Here is an 18,750-nt window from a genome sequence, read left to right as displayed (position 1 = left end):
ACATTCGATCAACGAATTTGATATTTTGGCCACTAGGAGCGCTTTCGCCTGAAATTTAGGATGAAAAGTCGGTATTAACCTCTATTCCTAGTGCTTTAAGCATAGAGATATTAAAGGGAGTATAAAGAAGAACATTCGATCGACGAATTTAGTGTTTTTGCCACTAGGAGCGCCGTTGATTGACATTTAGGGTGAAAAGTTGCCTAAAAATAAAAATAGGTACCACTAGTGATATTTCGAAAACCAATATATTTCATTGAAACAAAAACGAATTTTTAATTTATTCTAAAAATGACTACAGTCAATATTTCCAAATTGGTTTAACAATTTTCATTAAAAAACATTAATGACACAATAGTTCCATTCACGCATCTAAGGTGTCTCCAAAAATATGGGTTCGAATTTCTCTCAGCCACTGACTTAAACGCTTAAAAAGAACTATAATATTTTTCGTCAAAAATACCAAAATGAATTTATTGAAAAAAAATTATTTTCAAAATAGGGAAACGTTTATTAACTAGTCCGTCAATTTTTATTCACCGCGTTAGAATTAATTTTACTTTAATTTAAAAACAGTGCAGGAAATTTTCGTCTGTACAATTTTTCCCCCGAGTTTTATAGTCTTTAAAAATTTATAAATCATATCACAACTTTTATAGAATTATTCGCTTTATGAATATAGCCCGATTTAGATACGTCGCAATCTTATCAATTGAAGGTCAGGGATTTCGGGAGAAAGTTCTCTCTTTTTGTTTGAATATAAATTCAGTGAATGCACTGATACGACAGTCGTATATTACGTGTCAAATTCAAGGGCAAGGTTACGTGATCCGTTTAACGTTTGCGACATAATTGAAATCTTCTTTTCAAACCAGAACTTTTCTTAGATACGTTATCCAAGTAGGCTATTGAAAGCGTGATTGGTGCGAATGAATGACTAGATAATGAGCTTTATATTACGAAGCTGATTTTTATGTCCAAAATGTTCGTTGAAGTTAAATTTAATTAAGTTCGTTCTGGTTGATTTTAATTTTAATTTTATTTGAAATTATAAGGGCGTGGTTTGAATGAAATCCTCTTAAGTAGTAAAATATAAAACCGAAAAATTAATTTAGATTAAATTTGGGAGTCTGATTATTTTTCTAATTAGCTTGCTTCTTTTTTATCAAATACGATTTCTGGAACCTTATTAAGAAATTTAACCCAGGCCTCATTAAACCATTTTTAATTGATAATACGTAATATCATCTATGGATGGTATCATATGTAACGTAATCACTCATAAGTAGGCCTCTGTATAACATTTCCATAGAAAAAATTCAACTTGTTACCATGGAAACGAAATAATGTGAACCCGATTGTTAGAGTTAGAATTCTTCACTAACTTCCGTTTCCTATCAGTAAAGCCATAAGTGTATAATATTCTTACTGAGAGCTATTCGCAAAACAGACTGCATTACGGGCTTCGTCGCCGTTTTGCGTCCACTTGCTAACGCGTCACAGGTAACCTTTGACAGCGCCCCGCTAGGGGGGGGGGGGATTTTCTTCTTGTGATGACGTCACTCCGTTACTAGCTCTCAGTAAAATATTCCCCAAAGTGACAAACGTATTGTACAATATTATAGACTTATGTTAAACTGATGACGCGTTTTTCGTCACGGAGTTGGAAGTAATTTACGTGAACAAGATTTCATTAAACAAAATGCTTGTATGGCATACTTTTGAGGGATTATGTTCCATATGATAGTGTGGAAATCACATGAATGGGGGTTAGCTTGGGTCGGGCATTATCTTTTGTAACGAAATTTTGGAAATTGAAACCACGTTTGCCCTCACCCTCCTCTTCAATTTTATTACATTTAGTGACACGCGGTCTTGGAAAACGCGATAGCAACTACAGGAAGGCTAATATAAAACATAGAAAAAAAGACCCAAGGTCTTTTATAATATATAAATCCTTTCGACTTTTATCAGCACGAAGAGGAGAGCCTACTCGGATATCTGCAACTTTTGACGGAGAAAGTTACCAAACTGTATCTAACCGCGCCAAGTTTTCTGACGGCTACGGTGGCGCCATCTTCTAAACATCGATCGAACTATAGCGTCAGTTACTTTCGAGTATGACTTTGATGAAATTTTACTTTTAATGGCAATAATTGCAAAGCGTGTGGCAACGAACTCCGTTAACGCCGCATTTGCATCCGGCACTGGTGTCTCCACGTCCCTAAACCAATCAATTTTTTACATTAATTGAAAATTCTCAAAACTAATTGTAGGTAAAAGCAAAGATAATGTAGAACTCCTTACCCTAGATTCGAATTCTGGAACTTTCTGATTGATGGGTTTGTAACGAAGCGCTTACCAATGAGTTGGGAATATAGTACTTTTAGAGCCACAATTTATATCTGCTGTGGCTGGGGTGTTGAGGAACACTTTCTGAAAATCATATACAAACCCAAACAGTTATGATTAGTCGGTGGCGTCACCTATCTTTCAAAGAAAATATAATGTTTTTAAATGTGGTCTGCTTAGATAACGTCACTGGCTTCAATTATTCTCAACGCTAACTTGCGGTAGATGACGCCACCGACTAATGATAACCGTTTTGCTTCGTAAATGATTTCAAGATAGTACCCCGAGCCATCAAATACAAATTTTTGTACTAGCAGTACTATATTCCCAACTCTATGGCGCTCCAACTTAAATGACGCGCGTTTTCAAAGTTGTCCGTGGACTTATCTGTAGTTGGTTACCATAGTAACCATGGAGCTAATTTTGTCGGAGTTCGGGCAGGAAGTGGGTAAACGCTATTGATTACGCGCGAGGCAGTTATTTCGAATCTAGAGTACCAGGTTTTTATTATCTTTGGTGAAAGGTTACTCACCCCGGGCCCCCATCGAGGACCTTTGGTTACCCAACAAATTTCGGTCTGACAGACGGAACATTTTAACCAATCGCAGCCCCATTTCTTCATAACTATCACCCGGCATGTCGGACATCGCATGGCTTGACCTTCTTTGACCATATTCTAATTAAACAATTTCAAAAATTTATCACTATGATAAATATCACCATTAATCCTAAGCCTTGGTTTCCACTATCGCGGGTATCGACAAGTCACTCAACTTTGGGACATACAAACGTACAAAAAAATGCATTATTACGCGTGCTAGTGTAAACCAAAGCTAACACAAGATATGGAGTTTTTGCGTCTAGGTTAATTTCCACTAAGAAAAGAACACTACGACGGTGAGCATCGACGCCACAAATTTCCGTTAGGCCTAATACAATTTTTGGCGTTGACTTTTACTGTAGCGGCGTTTTTGCTCTAGTGAAAACCAACCCTTACTCAAAACCAGCTTTAAACGTACGTCAAGGTATTCTTTCGTCTTCTTGGCGTCCTCACTGGCGGCTGCGTCAAACTCGATCTCGTCCTGGTACTGTTTGCAATCTTTACCTTCGTGGATCGCCTGGCAAGTTAAACAGTTTTCCAGAGCGCATACGGGACACTGGAAGACGTTGACGTTGTCCTCGTACAGACACCATCCTGGACAGTCCGGCGACTTGCAATGGAAACTGTTTTCGGCTTTGCTTTCCGCCGCCACCATGCTGCGCTGTAGGTGTTTCTCAAACATTTCTGGGCTAACCAACTGTAACAGACAAACGCATTTTGTATCGAAGATATTACATGATGACGTGGAGCCACTTTACCGCTTTGATTTCTCTCTCCAACAAGTGACTATCGCAAGAGTATTCGTTGTTCCTGAAAGGACACTTGATGACGGCTTCGTCGGAGTACTCAACCGCCTGAGACAGACAGTCCCTGCAGAAGTTGTGCAAGCAGTCTCTCAAGATTGTACCCTCCCCGACTTGAATATCCACGAAGCAGATCGGACATTCGAAAACTTCGCAGTTAGCGATTAGATCTCTTTCTTCCAACTGAACCAGTTCCTGGTAGTTCAACTGCTTGGCGTCTTCGAATATTTCATTGTTGTCATCCGACTAGAAAGAATCGATTAAAATTTCAACTATCAAGCATTTATAGGTATATTGCTACCGATTTGGGTGTCCAGATATTTTGGAATGTAAACTGAACGACTAGAAAGAAATTCCTCAACGCTAAAAGATCTGTGGGCATGTTGCTCGCAATCCAACCGTGTTTATGGATAAGAAGGGAAATCCAAATTTGAATGCCAAGGTTTACGGTTGCAATTTGCGTCATAAGTGACGACATTTTGTACCTATTTTTGGTTTGCTTTTATCGTATTCTTTTTTCAACCTTCTATTTTCCGTCATAATCATAAGTCTCACTGCAAGGTCGCCCGAGGTACACCCGTTCTGTACAAGCCCCTAAATTATCGAGTTAACGCGATGACAAACTTTACACGCCTCTTTTCATCAAAGTAATGGCTCGGAAACTATTTTGGGAATCCACCCATATATCGATCGCTTGTTGGCCCTTTCCCGGAAAAAGAGTTACCGCCATCTTTCGGGATTGTTCGTGATTAAATCTCGGGAGATAATTAAACAGAAATAACTAAAATAGGTCACCTCAACCTCTTCCGCCACGATTTCAACGTCATCTTCTTCGTCCGTCTCATCGCTTTCAACTTCACCATTTAGAGGCTCGCTGGCGTCTGATGGCTCTGTGTCGGAATTATCAGCCAATGCCACCGCTTCCACAGGTTCTTCCAACGGGATATCAACTGTGAATACTTAAAGCGTTACCTTCGTCGACAAACCAGAAGCTTCACTTAAAATACGTACAGTTTTCTTCTTCGAGGGTTTCTAATGGTTCTTCCACGTTAGCAACGGTTTTCTGAAGTTCTTCGACTAATAGCATGTTCCTGGTTACGGCTGTCATCCGGTTGACCATTTCAGTCAACGCTTCGTAGGAGACAACGTTACTTCTGTTTCGTTTCTCGTTGTCTGAATCTCTGGAATCCCCGTCGCTGCCGCTAGCCACTGCCTGATCAGCTTTCTTTTTTTCTTTACTCGGAGCCACGATGTACAGGAAGATTGGACAGCCCGGAGTACACACGTCCAGATTGCCCATCGTAGAGTCGTCATTCACCACAAAGGTTTTCCCCAATATCCAGCGTTGGCATTCTTGCTTGAAGTTGAACTGTTCTTCAACCTGAAGAATTGGAAATTATTTAACAACCACTATCCTAGAAAATATAGTGTTTTCCATTTGATTGCTCGAGATTCGCACCCCAATCGACTAGAGTAAAACCGCAAATGGAACATTCCATGAACATCTTCCCGCGCTTTGTTGTTTTTCATCTGCTACTAATTTGAATTTTCACCTCTTGGTCTGCCATTTTGCCAAAAAAAAAAGAATCTAAAAGGAACACGCAAAAATTTGCTCCGATCTCGATCTGGATCCGTTGATCTGTCGAAATCGGCAGATCGGTTTTGGGCGATCTCGGAGCACCCGAGAGCGAGAAATGGAACACGCGAAACTTGATCGGAACAGATCCGAGCACGCAAATGGAACATAAAATGTTGATCAGAGCGATCTAGAGCGCTCGAGAGCAGTCAAATGGAAAACGCTATTACCTTTTGCTTGAGCATAGACACAGTCATTTTCGGATATATTGAAAGGGGAATAGGTCCTTGATGGGAATTTTTGTCCTCGATGTAAAGACTGACCCTAAAGAATTGTGAAATATTGATTATTCGGGTTTTTTAGGTTATTTAGCTCTATATAAATTACGTCGTTGTTTTATCATCCACTTCTTTCCTGTCCTTATTTCGCTGTCGATTTAAGGAGCCGTTGACCTTTTGCAAAGCTAATTCTCTAGCCAAAATAGCCGCCTTTTGATGTTGACCATTGGCTATCGCCGCTTCCAACTGGCTGAAAAGATTGGCTGATTTACTATTTTGCTCCACCATCGCATCGTGGACCACTTTGACTGGTAACGGTGGTTTTCCTGGAGGATAATCGATAATGTTTTTCAATGAGGTCCCATGTTTGACGTAAATAACGCTTACCCGTACAGACGGCGCTGCCTCTTCTGGAAGCCACGGGTGACGCGTTTGGAGTTAAAAACATCTTCTCGTGGTAATACGCGTCGGAGGCGTTTTTGTGGTCACGATCTCCGAGTAGTCTGCCCAGCGAGAGCGTCGATCCGTGTCGGTTGCGGTTCTCTTTGGAGAGGCGTCTCAGGGCTTCCCTGTTCTGAATAAAGGGACCACAATTGTTGCTGTTCAGAGACTCGTCCTTACCCCCAATGCTAAATCGATCCGGCGTCAGATCGCGTTCCCTCAAATCGTTCAACCCAAACAAAGAAGTAGTGTTGGTAGAGGTGGTGTATGTCTTTCGGGACAGAGGCATGGACGATTGCGGCACCACCGCCCTCACCGACTCGCTTCTCGACTCCAAGCAAGGGGATGACTCGTTCCTGGTCATGCTGGTCGTCGCCGCTTCCGAAGCTGACGCGGCAGCCATCGCCGCGGCTCTTTTCTCCTTACTCTTAAAGTTGAATGTCCATTTCGTCGGGAAAGACTTTAAACTCTTCTTCTCTTCTTTGGTTAGAATAGGCGTAACGACTGGAATTGGAACTAGTTTCGGTTTTGGGGGAGTGATTTTAACTGGTTTCGGTTTGGGTTCGGTTTTAGGAGCAACCGGAGTATGAGTGCTGGCAATTTGTTCGGCTTTTTCCGTGAACTTAGTGAATGCCGCAACAAAGTCCTGCACTGTGGGTTTCGATTTGACTACCTGTTCGATTTCGGTCAAGATTTCCGTCACTTCATCTCGGTTTTCTTCTTTCTTCTTCTTACTTCCACCCAGGAATTTGCTTTTCTTTTTCTTGCCTTTTGGTGTGTCTACCTCCTGGCTCACCAGGTTGGTTTGAGAAGACGAACTTTTCATAGCTGGCTTCGCTTCGGTGGTGTTATCTTTAACGTTCTTCTCTTTGAGAATTTTCCTGTCGAGACTTTGAATAGCCTTTGCCTCAACGGTGATCTTGGGTTCCTGTATCTGAATGGCCATGTCGTCTTTCGCTATTAACATTTCAGTGTTCAGTATTTTAAGACTCTTTTCGTCCTCCTCTTTTACCTTGGGCTTTGAGGATGAAGCCAGATTGATATCAACCTCGGGAGGTTTTTCCGCGACTGGGGACGCGATATCATCCTTCTCGTCAATGGCTGATGTTAAATCGGTGGTACTTCCATCCGATTGAACGCTTCTATCTAAGTTGGTTTCCAGAGTCGCTCCGGAACTGGTTCTGGACAGGCCCCCTTCTCGGGGTGTGTAGCCGAATAAGGTCATGGTATCGTGAGGTATTGTTTTCTTCGGTAACGCCGGAGGTTGAGGCGCTAACCGTTTCTTCACTGACGGATCCCTTTTCGTCCCACCTTCTGCGCCTTCTTCTTTGTCGGTATCTTTGGAATCTGGAGGCTGAGGGGCTTTCTTTTTAGGGGTTCTTCTGGGATGCGGGGAGATGGTGAAAGGATTATTGTTTAAAGGCTTCAATTCTTTCTTCTCTTCATTCTGATTAGCGGGCCCAGCCGAGATACTGTTACTTCTAGCGGTGGGTGTATTGCCAACGAACGTGTATTTAGTCGCGATCTTACTAATATCAATTTCGTTTCTGGCCGCGTCTAACGATCTTATTACTGGAAATCTATGCGTCCTGGTGGAGGAGGTTGAGGTAGTGGAACGGGTGGTTGAAGTACCATTTGAAATCGAGTCGGTTGAGTTGGAAACTTTGACGTTGTCGCTTTCATTGCTCGGCGATTGGTTGGCCTGCTTAGTAGGCGAGACCGAGTGGTGGTGGTGGACGTTAGTAGGAGGAGCCGGGGCCGGGGTTTTCTTTTTCAGCGGGGTGATAGGAGTCGCGTTGGGCTTGGGATATTCGCACGAGGGACACGCGTTGTTGAGTTTCTCAAGGCCCGAACAGCTCAAGTTCTTTCGGGGCGGCGGAACTACCGTCTCTGGTGGTTGGCAATTGGCGCAGTGGTGGCTGGGAAAAGCCGAACAAGATCCCGTGACGTTTGGCACTTGGCATCGAGGGTTTCTCCATAAATCTCCTCCACCACTGACCGCTCCCAGAACGGCGCTTTTATCCGGTTTGCAACCATCGGGTCCAGCCACGTACGACACCTTGTTCTTTTCGCTGGCGAGAATGTACTTCCGGTGTTTCTTCTTCTTTTTGCTTTTATGACCGCTTCCCGGAAGGAAACAAGCCATCAAGGTTTTGAATTTGCCATTGCGAGCGTCACTGTCCGAACTGTCGGATGTTAATTCCTTAGCGATGAGGATGGTCGGTTGACCAACCGAAGCGGGGCAACTCACCACCGATTGCCGACTACTGCTCTTCCAAGATTTGAAAGGAAACTTAGTCAGTTCATCTTCGTCTGACCATTCCACAAACGCGGGTACGTTCCCGACTGTTTCCTTAATGGTCACTGACTTGTGTCTGGTGGCGTTGCGAGGGGTACTAGTAACGAAACAGCGAGAGCCAACGCCACCAGGCGTGGCGCTCGCCAATGTCCCCGGTGTAGTAGGGACGCAACAGCCCCCTTCGTGATAACAGTTTCCGGAGTTTTTGCAATTGCGGTGATAGTTTGGGCAGTGATGTTGGTCGTCGTGATGATGGTGATGGTACATATCCGTTTTAGGATGTTCTTCCGTTAAACACGACTGAAATTCAGAGGACACCATTTGTTTTTTTTTTGACATCGAAAGCCCCGAAAGACGCGCTTCGACACTGCTCCACACACTGACCATGAGCTGGATAACAATCATAATTCGCGAAAGTGGGGAGCAGTGTCGACATTTGAGAGCAGGCCCGTTTCGTTACAATCGTCTCATGCAACCAAGGGGGGAAATGCAGCGTATTTGGTGCGGGATGGTCACGTCTAGTATTTGGATCTTCTATTATTATTATTGGATAACCGTAATCCGTACTTGATATTAGTGCGTAAAAATTACCAAGAAATTAAATTACGCTTACTTTTTCCCATGTTGCTTTGTTTCTCGGTGGTGTTAGGAATCTTTGTTCTTTCTGGGCAGGTAGAGTAGTCGTACCTGCGAGTAGGAGTAATTGCGTGATTAATTCTTCGTTGAGTAATTGTTTAAGATAGCTTACCGAATGTAGTTTCTCCGTGGTACTCGTCAGCCTTCATCAGAGTCATTATTGGCAAGAAATAGGCGTGATTGGGTGTCGCTGTCTTGAAGTATTGTTTCGTTCCGAACTTTCCATCGCCCGTTCCAATAGGTCTATCCTGTTTACCAAATGAAACATTGGACATAATTGGATGATATTTACCATCCGATGATACCTGATCTGGAAACACGTACAAATTCAACACCAACAGTCCAGTCGGGGGACACCACTGGAAGTCTTCCTATCCATCTGGCCGTTCCGATCTCGGGTCCGGTGTCTCTTAACCATACAACCCTTTCACCCAAAGATAAAGCTGGCGCTTCCGGTTCACCTCTTCCAACTCCGGGTATGTTAGTTTTGGACTGGTCTATTCCGTTAAAGCTATAATTATTAAACGTCAACCGTCTATGAGAGAAACGCTTACCTTGATAGGTTCCATTTCTTCCCCACGGATAATTCCGAAAAGCTCCCGGATACAGGTGCTGCCTAGTGTTGGTGTTAGTGTTGTTGTTGTTGAAGACAGACCCGCTGCCATTGAACGGAAAACGATTGTGGTTCATTTCCAGACCCTGCTGAGAAAAGATCTTTGACGCTACGCAAGACGAGTATCGAAACGCGATAATTACTCATTGCATTACCACTTCCGGAATTCTCTCTATAAATACACACTTTCCGTCTAGTTGACTTAACGGCCCTACCCCACACTTCAAAAAAAGTAAATCCCGTTTTCGGGGTGGGGATGGGTCCTCTCTGAGAAGATTTAGTATCTTTTAATCGCTTACCTCTGGATGGCGTGTTTACGACCCTGAAGAATGAATTGGGATTGAAATTCGTAGTGCTGACCAGCAACACGACGAAGTTGATCCCAATTATGACGGCATAGCCTACGACGCGTCAGAGAACTGTAACGCCAGCATTTCGCGTCTCCGTTTGTCCTTGGAGATGCTAGAGACTGGGAACGCAGCGCGACGTCGCCTTCCGAGCTCTCGGGGGATCGCTGCTAAGGAAGATCCAAGCTTGCCAATGTCTAATTTGGGATTTAGCCTTCCGTCGTTCCATCTCATCTCTCTCTCTCGGGTAAGCGAGAGCCCACACGAGAGGAAGAAATAAGCGTGGAAGGCTCTATCATCTTTTTTGGCAACTTTCTTTGGGGGGAACATGTACCGTACGCCAAGCGCGTAAATGTATTCGAGGCGCTTGTTATTTTTTCGCGAGAAGGAGAAATAACCGGCAATTGTTTGGAAACGTACGGGTTGTGTTTAACTATTTGCCTTTTCATTCAGTAGGGTCGTTAGACCACGGTGGTCGTGTCGCGTGAACTTGTAAGCTTTAGCAACTTGAGAGATAATTTTGATAGTTCGATTTTGTCCATACAGAACCAATTGACTTAAAGATTACTCTCGATGGTACCATAAGTTGATAAGAAATATTTTATCCATTTACTCAATTAAAATGGAACAGCGTCCACACAGTTGGCAATGGGTGCAAATTTCCCGCCAAAACCGCGGATATCTACAACGTATCATGGCCCAAAATATAACGCGTGTATTACCATAAGTAACATAATAAGAATAAGTATGACAAAGTTCTTTAATTATGGTATGTTTCGCCAATGACCATATAAATAATAGGCCTTTCTATAAAATAAGCTACTCTTGCTGAATTTGTTTATAGCTCATTAGTCACGAAATACGTAGAAGTTCAGTTCAATTTCTGCTTATAAACAGGGTGTCTCGTCGAATTTACCCTTATGTCCAGGGCTTTTAGTAGTAAAACGTTATCGATGCGTCCAGTGGCGTAGTTAAGGTCTCCGGCGCCCCCCCGCGAAAACATTTTGGGGGCCCCTATAATCATGTTGTCAGAATTTATAGCCCGGTGTACCGGTAAGAAAAGAACCACACCACCGGAGGCCTATCATCAGAATGCCCTACGCCAGCGTCCACAAGCCCGGACAGGTGACAAAACCAGCATGGGTAGCAGAACCCCACTACTGATGGTCGCACCCTCGACGCAAGCCGCTCAACCCAGCAGAAGGTGCAACAATGGGACGACCAGCCCGCCACTTCGCAGTGGCGTTTATAAGTTGTAAGTGGAGACCCCCTACACTATGCGTTCTTCGACGTATACTAATGCTTAGAGATCTTAAATTAAGGGGCCCCTTGAAGTCGGGGCAATGGGGTCTGTGGGGGCCCTATTTACGCCACTGGATGCGTCACCCGTGACGCAGCAGCAACATCAAAACAAGAAGGCCAATGTTACTTTATAGAAAGCCCTACTAATAGATAGCAGACAACTTGCCTTTCACTTTAAGTTACGGAAGGTGCTGCCACCTAGAAGCGCTGTTAGAAGAATTTTTGTAAACTTGTTTTTACTTTTTTTGATAGAGCTGCCACTTGGTTTAAAGGGAATATAACCTGCAAAGCAATTTTTATAGAAGACCCCTTAAATTTTTCAAATTTCTCTGTACAGTGGCGCCAAACTTTTTTAAAGCCTAAGGCAAGAGCGGCCAGAGCTGCAAACGTTGGTGTTCCACACCAAATACCTGAGGTTATATTCCCTTTAATAAACGATTTTCAATAACCTCACCGCCATCTATCGACTTTAAAAATAACTATTAGGATGGTACATTTCATAACAAACTGAAGCCTAAGGTGACGTCATAGTTCACCGAGGTCACACTTAGGTATGACGTCAAAGTAACATTCTTGCTTGGTTTTTCGCGCATGCGTCAGATATTATTTAAACTCGCTTAGTCGTAGCACTGCCCTCGTATGATTAATTCTGAATAAATTCAAATATTTAGCTTTCGTTGTATTAATATTAAAAATGATTAAATGATGATTAAATTTTTAATCTTGACTATTAGGACAGCCTCTTGATTTAAAGTATGTATTATTTATCTTTGCTGTCGAAATTAGGGCCAAATTAGTTCGATAGCTAAAAATAACATCGAAAACGCGTTCAAGTCCCAAATTTGAAAATATCGTACTAATATAGTATAAAGTAAATTCAATAGGCCTTTCTATAAAGTAACATTAGCCTTATTGTCACGGCCCTGGACGTGAGAGTAGATTGGACGAGGTACCCTGTTTTTAAGTGTAGACTGAACTGAACTTCTACGTATTTCGTGACGAATGAGCTACATAAATACAAGTTCAGCAAGCGTAGCTTATTTTATAGAAAGGCCTGCCACACCTTTTAGGCTAGATTTTGATGCTAACTCAACTTGTTTTCATTACGCTAACGACATCTAGTGGGAGCGAATGCAACTAGACAGAAGTCTTTCTAATTTTTGAAGAAAAAAAAGGAGCCACCACTTGCTTTAAAACCGTTGGGATGAGTAATTTATTAAAAGTGATACGGCAAAACGTTTTTAACATATTAAAAAATTTGAATAACAAAGTTAATGAAGGATGAACTTGTACATACATAAATGGTGTTTAATATCAATTAAATATATTCTACTAACCACTTCACACAACGAGCAATTCGAACAACAATATTCACGTCTAGAAGATTCAAAATTACCAGCGTGTTTGAGCCATGCCGAGAACTTTAACCCTTTGTTTAATTGCCAATTTATTTTTGCTTTTTATATTTTTTGTGTTTTTCCGATGTCAGTCTGAGCTCTTGCCAACATTTTTCACTAATAATCTTGCCTCTTTCTAATGAGTAATTGACCCACCCTTAGAAGTTTTAAATTAAATATTATTAATTTATTTATTTTTAATAGTAAAAATATATTCCTAGTATAAATATCAATGTTTTTGGGGGCCTGTGATTTAAATTATACGTGAATTTGTGATAGCGCAGGCTTCAGTGGCAGAAAGGATAGTCTTCTATCTCAAATATTCGTAATGGAATAGCTATGACCAAAAGTATATAAATTATAACCATGGAGGAAGCACGTGACTGATACTGCGTTCAGTCAATAGGAGCGGACATCTCCATAGAAGAGGAGGGGTTCAAAAATCAAGTGGCTCTGCCGAACGGCGGAGACACGAACTTAGTGCTAGGCCTCGGTATTGCGCAATGATTTTTAAATTCCAAACATTAAAACCGAGGCCTAGCACAAATATAGGTCCCAAAGGCGGGGAATTCATTTCCTCGAATTAAAATTTTCGTCGATTTTAAAAGTAGATTACGAGCGAAATAATAAAGGGAAAATTATGAAAGTAGTCTTAAATAAAACCTGAAAACTTACTAAAAATCATATGAAAAATTCAAAGTTGAGTACAAACACTAATATTATTAAAAAGTCTCCGAATTGCAACACAGTTAGGAAAACAAATTCCCGTAGGAAAAGCATTAGGAAGAAAAAACAATTTTCACGAAATTCGTCCGCTTAGACTCAGTTCGTGTCTCCGCCGTTCGGCAGAGCCACTTGATTTTTGAACCCCTCCTCTTCTATGGAGATGTCCGCTCCTATTGACTGAACGCAGTATCAGTCACGTGCTTCCTCCATGTTATAACTTAGGTTAAAATAACCATTTTTCTATACAGCTTGAAACGTGAACCTTTGCAGGCTCCCTCTGCATTTTTCAAAAGACTTTTCGGAATAAAAAGATAGGATGGGGGAGGCTATTCGTATTGGCTTCGTGCGTAGTTTATATTTTGGTCAGTTTTAAATTGATTATATGAAAGCTGTCTGCTCGTTCAAAATTATCTGTACAACGGCTGAAAGTTTCAACCGAAAAACTTAGAAATTCAAAAGTCGTCTGCTATTTCTTCACATATTTAGTTGGAGGATTATAAGGGAGATGGCGCTATATTTCCTAAGCTCGAAGCCTATAGTAACTTTCTAAAATAGTTATGTTTACATCCTACATGTAGGTGGTTACTTCGCACTTAACACATTTATACTTCTGCTATGATTAAGGACATATTTTAGAAAATGTTCGACTAATCGAATATGACACCTGGATTATTTTTTAGTATGTCCTTTAAAGTGACGTAAATTATTTCGAAATAGCGCCACCTAGTAACCACTTGGTGAACTATATTTCTGAGAATGTTATCGCTTCCGCTGGCTTTAATTACCACTTGAAACCAACGATCTGCTAAATTTAAAACGATTAGCAGCTTTTCTCCGGAACAAGAGGGGGGATGGAAAATGTCACCAGCCTGCCCTGAACTTCAATCTCTGAGATACCGGGCTGATTTGATTTATTTTATGGGGAAGGAGTTTACTTTTCGAGCGTGAGGTTGTTTTCCAACAACACCAAAAATCGTCTCCCGTAGTAGGTGTTTTGGATTGTCTGTATTTGAATTTGACTGAAAAACACAAAGATTAATAAATTTACAGGTTATGTATTTGGTTTTCATACAAATAAATGAAGAAAATTTAAAATAACATTTATATATTTAGAAAAAAAACGACATATATTAAGTCTTTTTTCCTTTTTAGGGTTTCATTTATAAAGATTTTATTATGTAAGTTACTACCCCAAAATAGAACTACACAAATTGTTTACTTTTGATCTTTGCATTAATTTCGTTTTTATCACTTGATTGGTTGGATTTTGTTGTCAAGGTATCAGCTGCTTTTTTTCAACCAATGAAATTATATGAATTTGTTTGTTGACATTGTTGAAGGTCAGGTCGTTCGTTTCTGCTTGTCGTGCTGAACGTTTCTGCTGAAAACAATGAATTTCTTTTGACAATTCAGGAAGTACGTTATTTAAAAGTTGTATTACTATTTCTCGAAATAGCTTTTGTATTTGTTAGCTTAAGAAATAGTTTGTGAACGATTTGTTAAAAATTTACGTTGTCCGAGGCTTAGCTCACGACTTCGGACGAGGTCGGACTTCCTCCATTGAAAACTGGTTTCTAGGCCAAATTTCGAGGCCCCAAATTACTCTACGGATTAAAAAGATCATTGTCTAAAGCTTCACTGTTGGTATCAATCGTACGTGTACTCCTAACAACAGCTTGAACTCTAAAACAAAACAGGATTGAATCCATGATTTTTCAAGTTTCTCACGGTATGAGCTATCAGTATTTCCAGAACAAAACCAATTGCGAATGCTCGGAAACTGCAATAAGAATACAAAGAACGAGAAGTAGAGGAATCCTGACGCACCCTAGAAGTATTAGAAAGAACATTTTTACAGAAATGACGACGATATTCAAAATTTTCCCATAATTTGGAGATTGCAATTGTGGGAATTTTTTCAAGAGAATTGAACAAATTGATACCTAACTGTAACGAGTGAGACGTTTTGTGAAAAATCAGTATTGTTGAAGAAAAGTGATATACTTCATTAAAAATGAAGCTTTTAGAAAGCAGTAGATTTGAAGCGATCAATTCAGCTTTGTGTTTTGAAACTGGAGATTGTAAAATTTTTGGAAGAATTGAGAGTTATTCTTGTAAATTGGCTGGAGGAGATAAACGCCTCTTCAAGAGTATCGTGACTGAGCCTGGATCAAGTCCACATGATTTACAGGCTTTGTCACCGCCTCAAGGTACTCTTCTATCTCAGAGCCCCTCCAGAATGTACAGGTAATTTCATCATTACAAATCTTACTTTAAAATAAGTACCAAATTTATAAATATTGTTATTTCAGTCGTAGTCAAAGTGACGACGGAGAGCCTCAAAATGGCCCATTATGCGACACTATTAGTCGCAAGACCCTTTTTTATTTGATCTCAACTTTGAACGCTTCATTTCAACCTGACTACGATTTTAGTCAAGCTCGAAGTGACGAGTTCAGTAAAGAACCAAGTTTAACCGTAAGCTCGAAAATTGTTAACATCTGAGGATACGGAAAAATAATTAAACCTTTACTTACTAACTGTACACAGTGGGTAACCAACGCAATTGACAGCAATATGTTTGCTTTGGCCAATCAGGCATACAATGCGCTTAGATCTCAGTTATGGGCTGCCATTGATAATGAGATCTGTTTGGCTGACTGTGATATCTACAGGTAAAAAAATGCCCCCTTTTTTTTTAAAAAAAAACACACATTTTCTTAAACTAAATATTTCCAAAAATAGTTATAATCCAGATTTGGATTCCGACCCTTTTGGTGAAGATGGCTGCCTTTGGTCCTTCAATCATTTTTTCTACAACAAAAAACTGAAGAGAATAGTATTTTTTACTTGCCGCGCTGTCAGGTAGGTGTTAAAATCAATGCATTTCGGATTATTTATCTCGTTAAAATACTTATTTTCTATTTAGTTTAAACTTCGCGGCCTTTTGTGACAAGGAATATGATCTGTCACATAATTTATCCATGGATCTGGATGATGATGTTTTGGATAATTTATCGGGGTATGTTTAAAATATATTACAGTTAAAGTGGATTTTACATTAATTTAAAAAGAATTATCCATTTTACAGTTTCAACCAAGAAATGGCATATTAATCCTGCGTAACATTTGAAGATGAGCATCTTTTTATTTGCATCATACGATCATTAGCATAAACATAAATGGTCTTTTAAGATAAAAGGCGTTAATATCAAACTGGAATTATCATCCACTGATTATTTGTTTTTAAGAGTATATATATATAGAATTTTATTTCATTCACCGCAGAAGTAATAACTTAGTCCATTTATGCCAAAAAAGTTAATTTTGGTACTCTTTGAGGGACATTTTGCACCTTATTAATATATATTTTGGTGTTTTAAGTTTTTAACTGTACAAAGAAGTACAAAAGATACTTGAGCTACTAAGAGTTTTTATATATTTTCCGGTATTTTGTGAAGTAAACCTTAGAAGGAAGCCATTTTCTGGTATTTTTGCAGTAAGTCTTCAAAGGAAGCCTGCGCAAATATGCCGTTTTTAATTGTAGCTTTTATTTATAGGTGTTTCTATATTCCTTCATTCAGAATATAGTTACTTTATATTGAGTGGTTTTTTTGTTTAGTTTTAGCGTTAAAAATTATTTTAAAAACTTAAAAGAAATACAAAGATATAATAGTTTTTCTTATTCGGTATGTATGATATAAAAAGTTATCATTTCTCCTTAAAAATTCCTTGTATAAATTATTTCAAGCATTTTCCAAAATGTTGACAAATTATATATCAAAACAAGGCTGGGTAAATTTCTCATTTTATTTAGTAATTTCGTTTAAGGGCTCTTGTTAAGATTTTCCAATTAGTTGTCAAGGTTTTCAATTATCAAAATTTATATTTTTCTTATTGAAAATTATAGGAAGCCATCCTAAGTCAAAATTAGGAAAAATATGTACTTGTTTCCAAATTTGGTGTGATGTGTTTATACAGGTCGAAAGTAGGGAAAAAAAATTTATGGTTTTCACTGAAAATTTTCTACACCTTTTAAGTTAAAATTTAAAAATAAATAAAATTGTGTTTAACAAAAATTATTTTTGTGCAAAACAATTGTGGGTTTAAAACAGTTTCAAAAAACCATTTTTTTTTTGTTTTTCCTAATTTGGACCTGCTGTATGAAATGTTACATTTAAGACTCATCTATTTGAGCTAACGGAGGCTACGATTTGAGGCGTTTTTTTTCGCCTGTTCTGGATTTTTTGAGCAGGTTAAAAAGTGTAGCCATATGACGTCATTTTACTTCAATTCTGTCTTGACGAAAAAAACAAGTTGGACATGGAAGGGAGTAGTTAAAGGTTATTTATATAAAGCTTGCCTCGTGTGAAGAGGTTCTAGACCCGTCATGTTTTCGTAAAACGAAATTTAAGCAGAAGACAAAGCTAAATTACTCCCTCTACACCTCCTTTCGAGGAGTAAAAAGTGTAACCTTAGAGCTCTGGAACAAGAGAACAAAATTCGGGACAGGGTAAATCTTACCTCAAGAACAGGCGAATAAAACGTTTTAGGGTAAAAAGTGTATACTTTTTGTCCCCGGAAAAGCAAAAAAAACCACCTATTAATACACGCTAGAACCAAATATAATTAATAGAACTCCGTACCGTAGATTTGAATTCTGAGGGTCTTCTGATTGACGATTTTGTAACGGAGCGTTTACCTACTTCCGGCACGTGACCGCCATTGGTCGCTGCTATCTAGGAGCAAAGATAATTTAAACTCGTACCCTAGATTCGAATACTGAGAGCTTTCCCATTGACGTTTTTGTTACGAAGCGTTTACCCTTTTCCGGCACGTGACCTCAGAAAAATCGGGCTCCATCGGTAATGTGGCTCGGCCAACTTCGATCACGCGCTGCCACGCTATATAGCGCGGCAGCCCGTGATCGATGTTGGCCGTGGTTGCGGTAAGGCGCAAACCATGGAGCGAATTTTTTCTGAGTTCCGGCGGGAAGTGGGTAAACGCTATCGGCAACGCGCGAGAGAGTGATTTCGAATCTAGGGTACGAGTTTAAATTATCTTTGCTAGGAGGCTCCTAGTTGGAGCAACAAACCAAGGATTCTATATTTTAAAATATAGAATACTTGAACAAACACAAGGAGAACGCAGCGAACCTTTAAACACGCTAAGGCAGTGTTGTATACAAATTTCATTGGACGAACATTTACGCTGAACGTTTTACGGGGGGGGGGGGGGGGTGGGAAACAATTTCCGAATTTTCCCCTTCCGACGGCAGCAGGTGCTAAAGTGTCTAACCAATGAAAAATGTACACAAGAAAATGCACGATTTTGGACAGGTTGCTTTCTCCTTGTGTAGGGTGCTGTGTTTCAAGGCCA

The 18,750-nt window shown here is 40.1% G+C and overlaps 2 protein-coding genes across 4 annotated transcripts; one reads left to right on the top strand and one right to left on the bottom strand.

Moving 5' to 3' along the window:
* Positions 1-251: 251 nt before the first annotated feature.
* LOC149926789 (uncharacterized) lies at positions 252-10,159 on the bottom strand. Of its 3 annotated transcripts, none has more exons than XM_090157652.1 (14): positions 9,899-10,159; positions 9,541-9,688; positions 9,311-9,483; positions 9,099-9,234; positions 8,964-9,037; positions 5,998-8,650; positions 5,720-5,936; positions 5,563-5,656; positions 4,768-5,137; positions 4,552-4,706; positions 3,712-4,002; positions 3,372-3,650; positions 2,885-3,028; positions 252-2,224 (listed from the first exon to the last, which is right to left on the bottom strand). In XM_090157652.1, exons 2-14 carry the CDS (start codon positions 9,674-9,676, stop codon positions 2,144-2,146), a joined length of 4,803 nt encoding a protein of 1,600 aa, XP_090013778.1. In that variant the 5' UTR covers positions 9,677-9,688; positions 9,899-10,159; the 3' UTR covers positions 252-2,143. The 3 variants fall into 3 exon arrangements, with proteins under 3 accessions (XP_090013778.1, XP_090013777.1, XP_090013779.1); XM_090157651.1 differs by having other exon boundaries at positions 9,541-9,685; positions 9,899-10,158; XM_090157653.1 differs by lacking the exon at positions 9,899-10,159 and adding an exon at positions 9,755-9,850 and having other exon boundaries at positions 9,541-9,685.
* A 4,524-nt stretch (positions 10,160-14,683) lies between these two features.
* On the top strand, positions 14,684-17,163 carry Maf1 (repressor of RNA polymerase III transcription Maf1). The gene is made up of 6 exons (XM_090159101.1): positions 14,684-15,618; positions 15,684-15,849; positions 15,922-16,046; positions 16,117-16,236; positions 16,301-16,393; positions 16,463-17,163. The coding sequence occupies exons 1-6, from the start codon at positions 15,386-15,388 to the stop codon at positions 16,485-16,487; spliced, it is 762 nt and encodes a 253-aa protein (XP_090015227.1). The 5' UTR covers positions 14,684-15,385; the 3' UTR covers positions 16,488-17,163.
* Positions 17,164-18,750: the final 1,587 nt, after the last annotated feature.

Source organism: Leiobunum rupestre, chromosome 9, assembly GCF_980474605.1.
Source record: "Leiobunum rupestre chromosome 9, qqLeiRupe1.1.hap1, whole genome shotgun sequence".
Taxonomy (NCBI): Eukaryota; Metazoa; Arthropoda; class Arachnida; order Opiliones; family Sclerosomatidae; genus Leiobunum; species Leiobunum rupestre.
The sequence above is the reverse complement of the archived record's forward strand: the minus strand, read 5'-3'. Positions and strand labels throughout refer to the sequence as shown.

What these genes read in the sequence shown, in the direction of transcription:
- LOC149926789 (XM_090157652.1), bottom strand. Translation starts at nt 9,676, where the DNA reads ATGAACCACAATCGTTTTCCGTTCAATGGCAGCGGGTCTGTCTTCAAC. An exon ending in CCACGGAGAAACTACATTCG is followed by an intron (nt 9,038 to 9,098) that starts GTAAGCTATCTT and finishes TCCTACTCGCAG; the next exon opens with GTACGACTACTCTACCTGCC. An exon ending in AGACGAAAGAATACCTTGAC is followed by an intron (nt 3,029 to 3,371) that starts GTACGTTTAAAG and finishes TTGTTTAATTAG; the next exon opens with AATATGGTCAAAGAAGGTCA.
- Maf1 (XM_090159101.1), top strand. Translation starts at nt 15,386, where the DNA reads ATGAAGCTTTTAGAAAGCAGTAGATTTGAAGCGATCAATTCAGCTTTG. An exon ending in TTTACTTGCCGCGCTGTCAG is followed by an intron (nt 16,237 to 16,300) that starts GTAGGTGTTAAA and finishes TTTTCTATTTAG; the next exon opens with TTTAAACTTCGCGGCCTTTT. An exon ending in GTTTTGGATAATTTATCGGG is followed by an intron (nt 16,394 to 16,462) that starts GTATGTTTAAAA and finishes TCCATTTTACAG; the next exon opens with TTTCAACCAAGAAATGGCAT.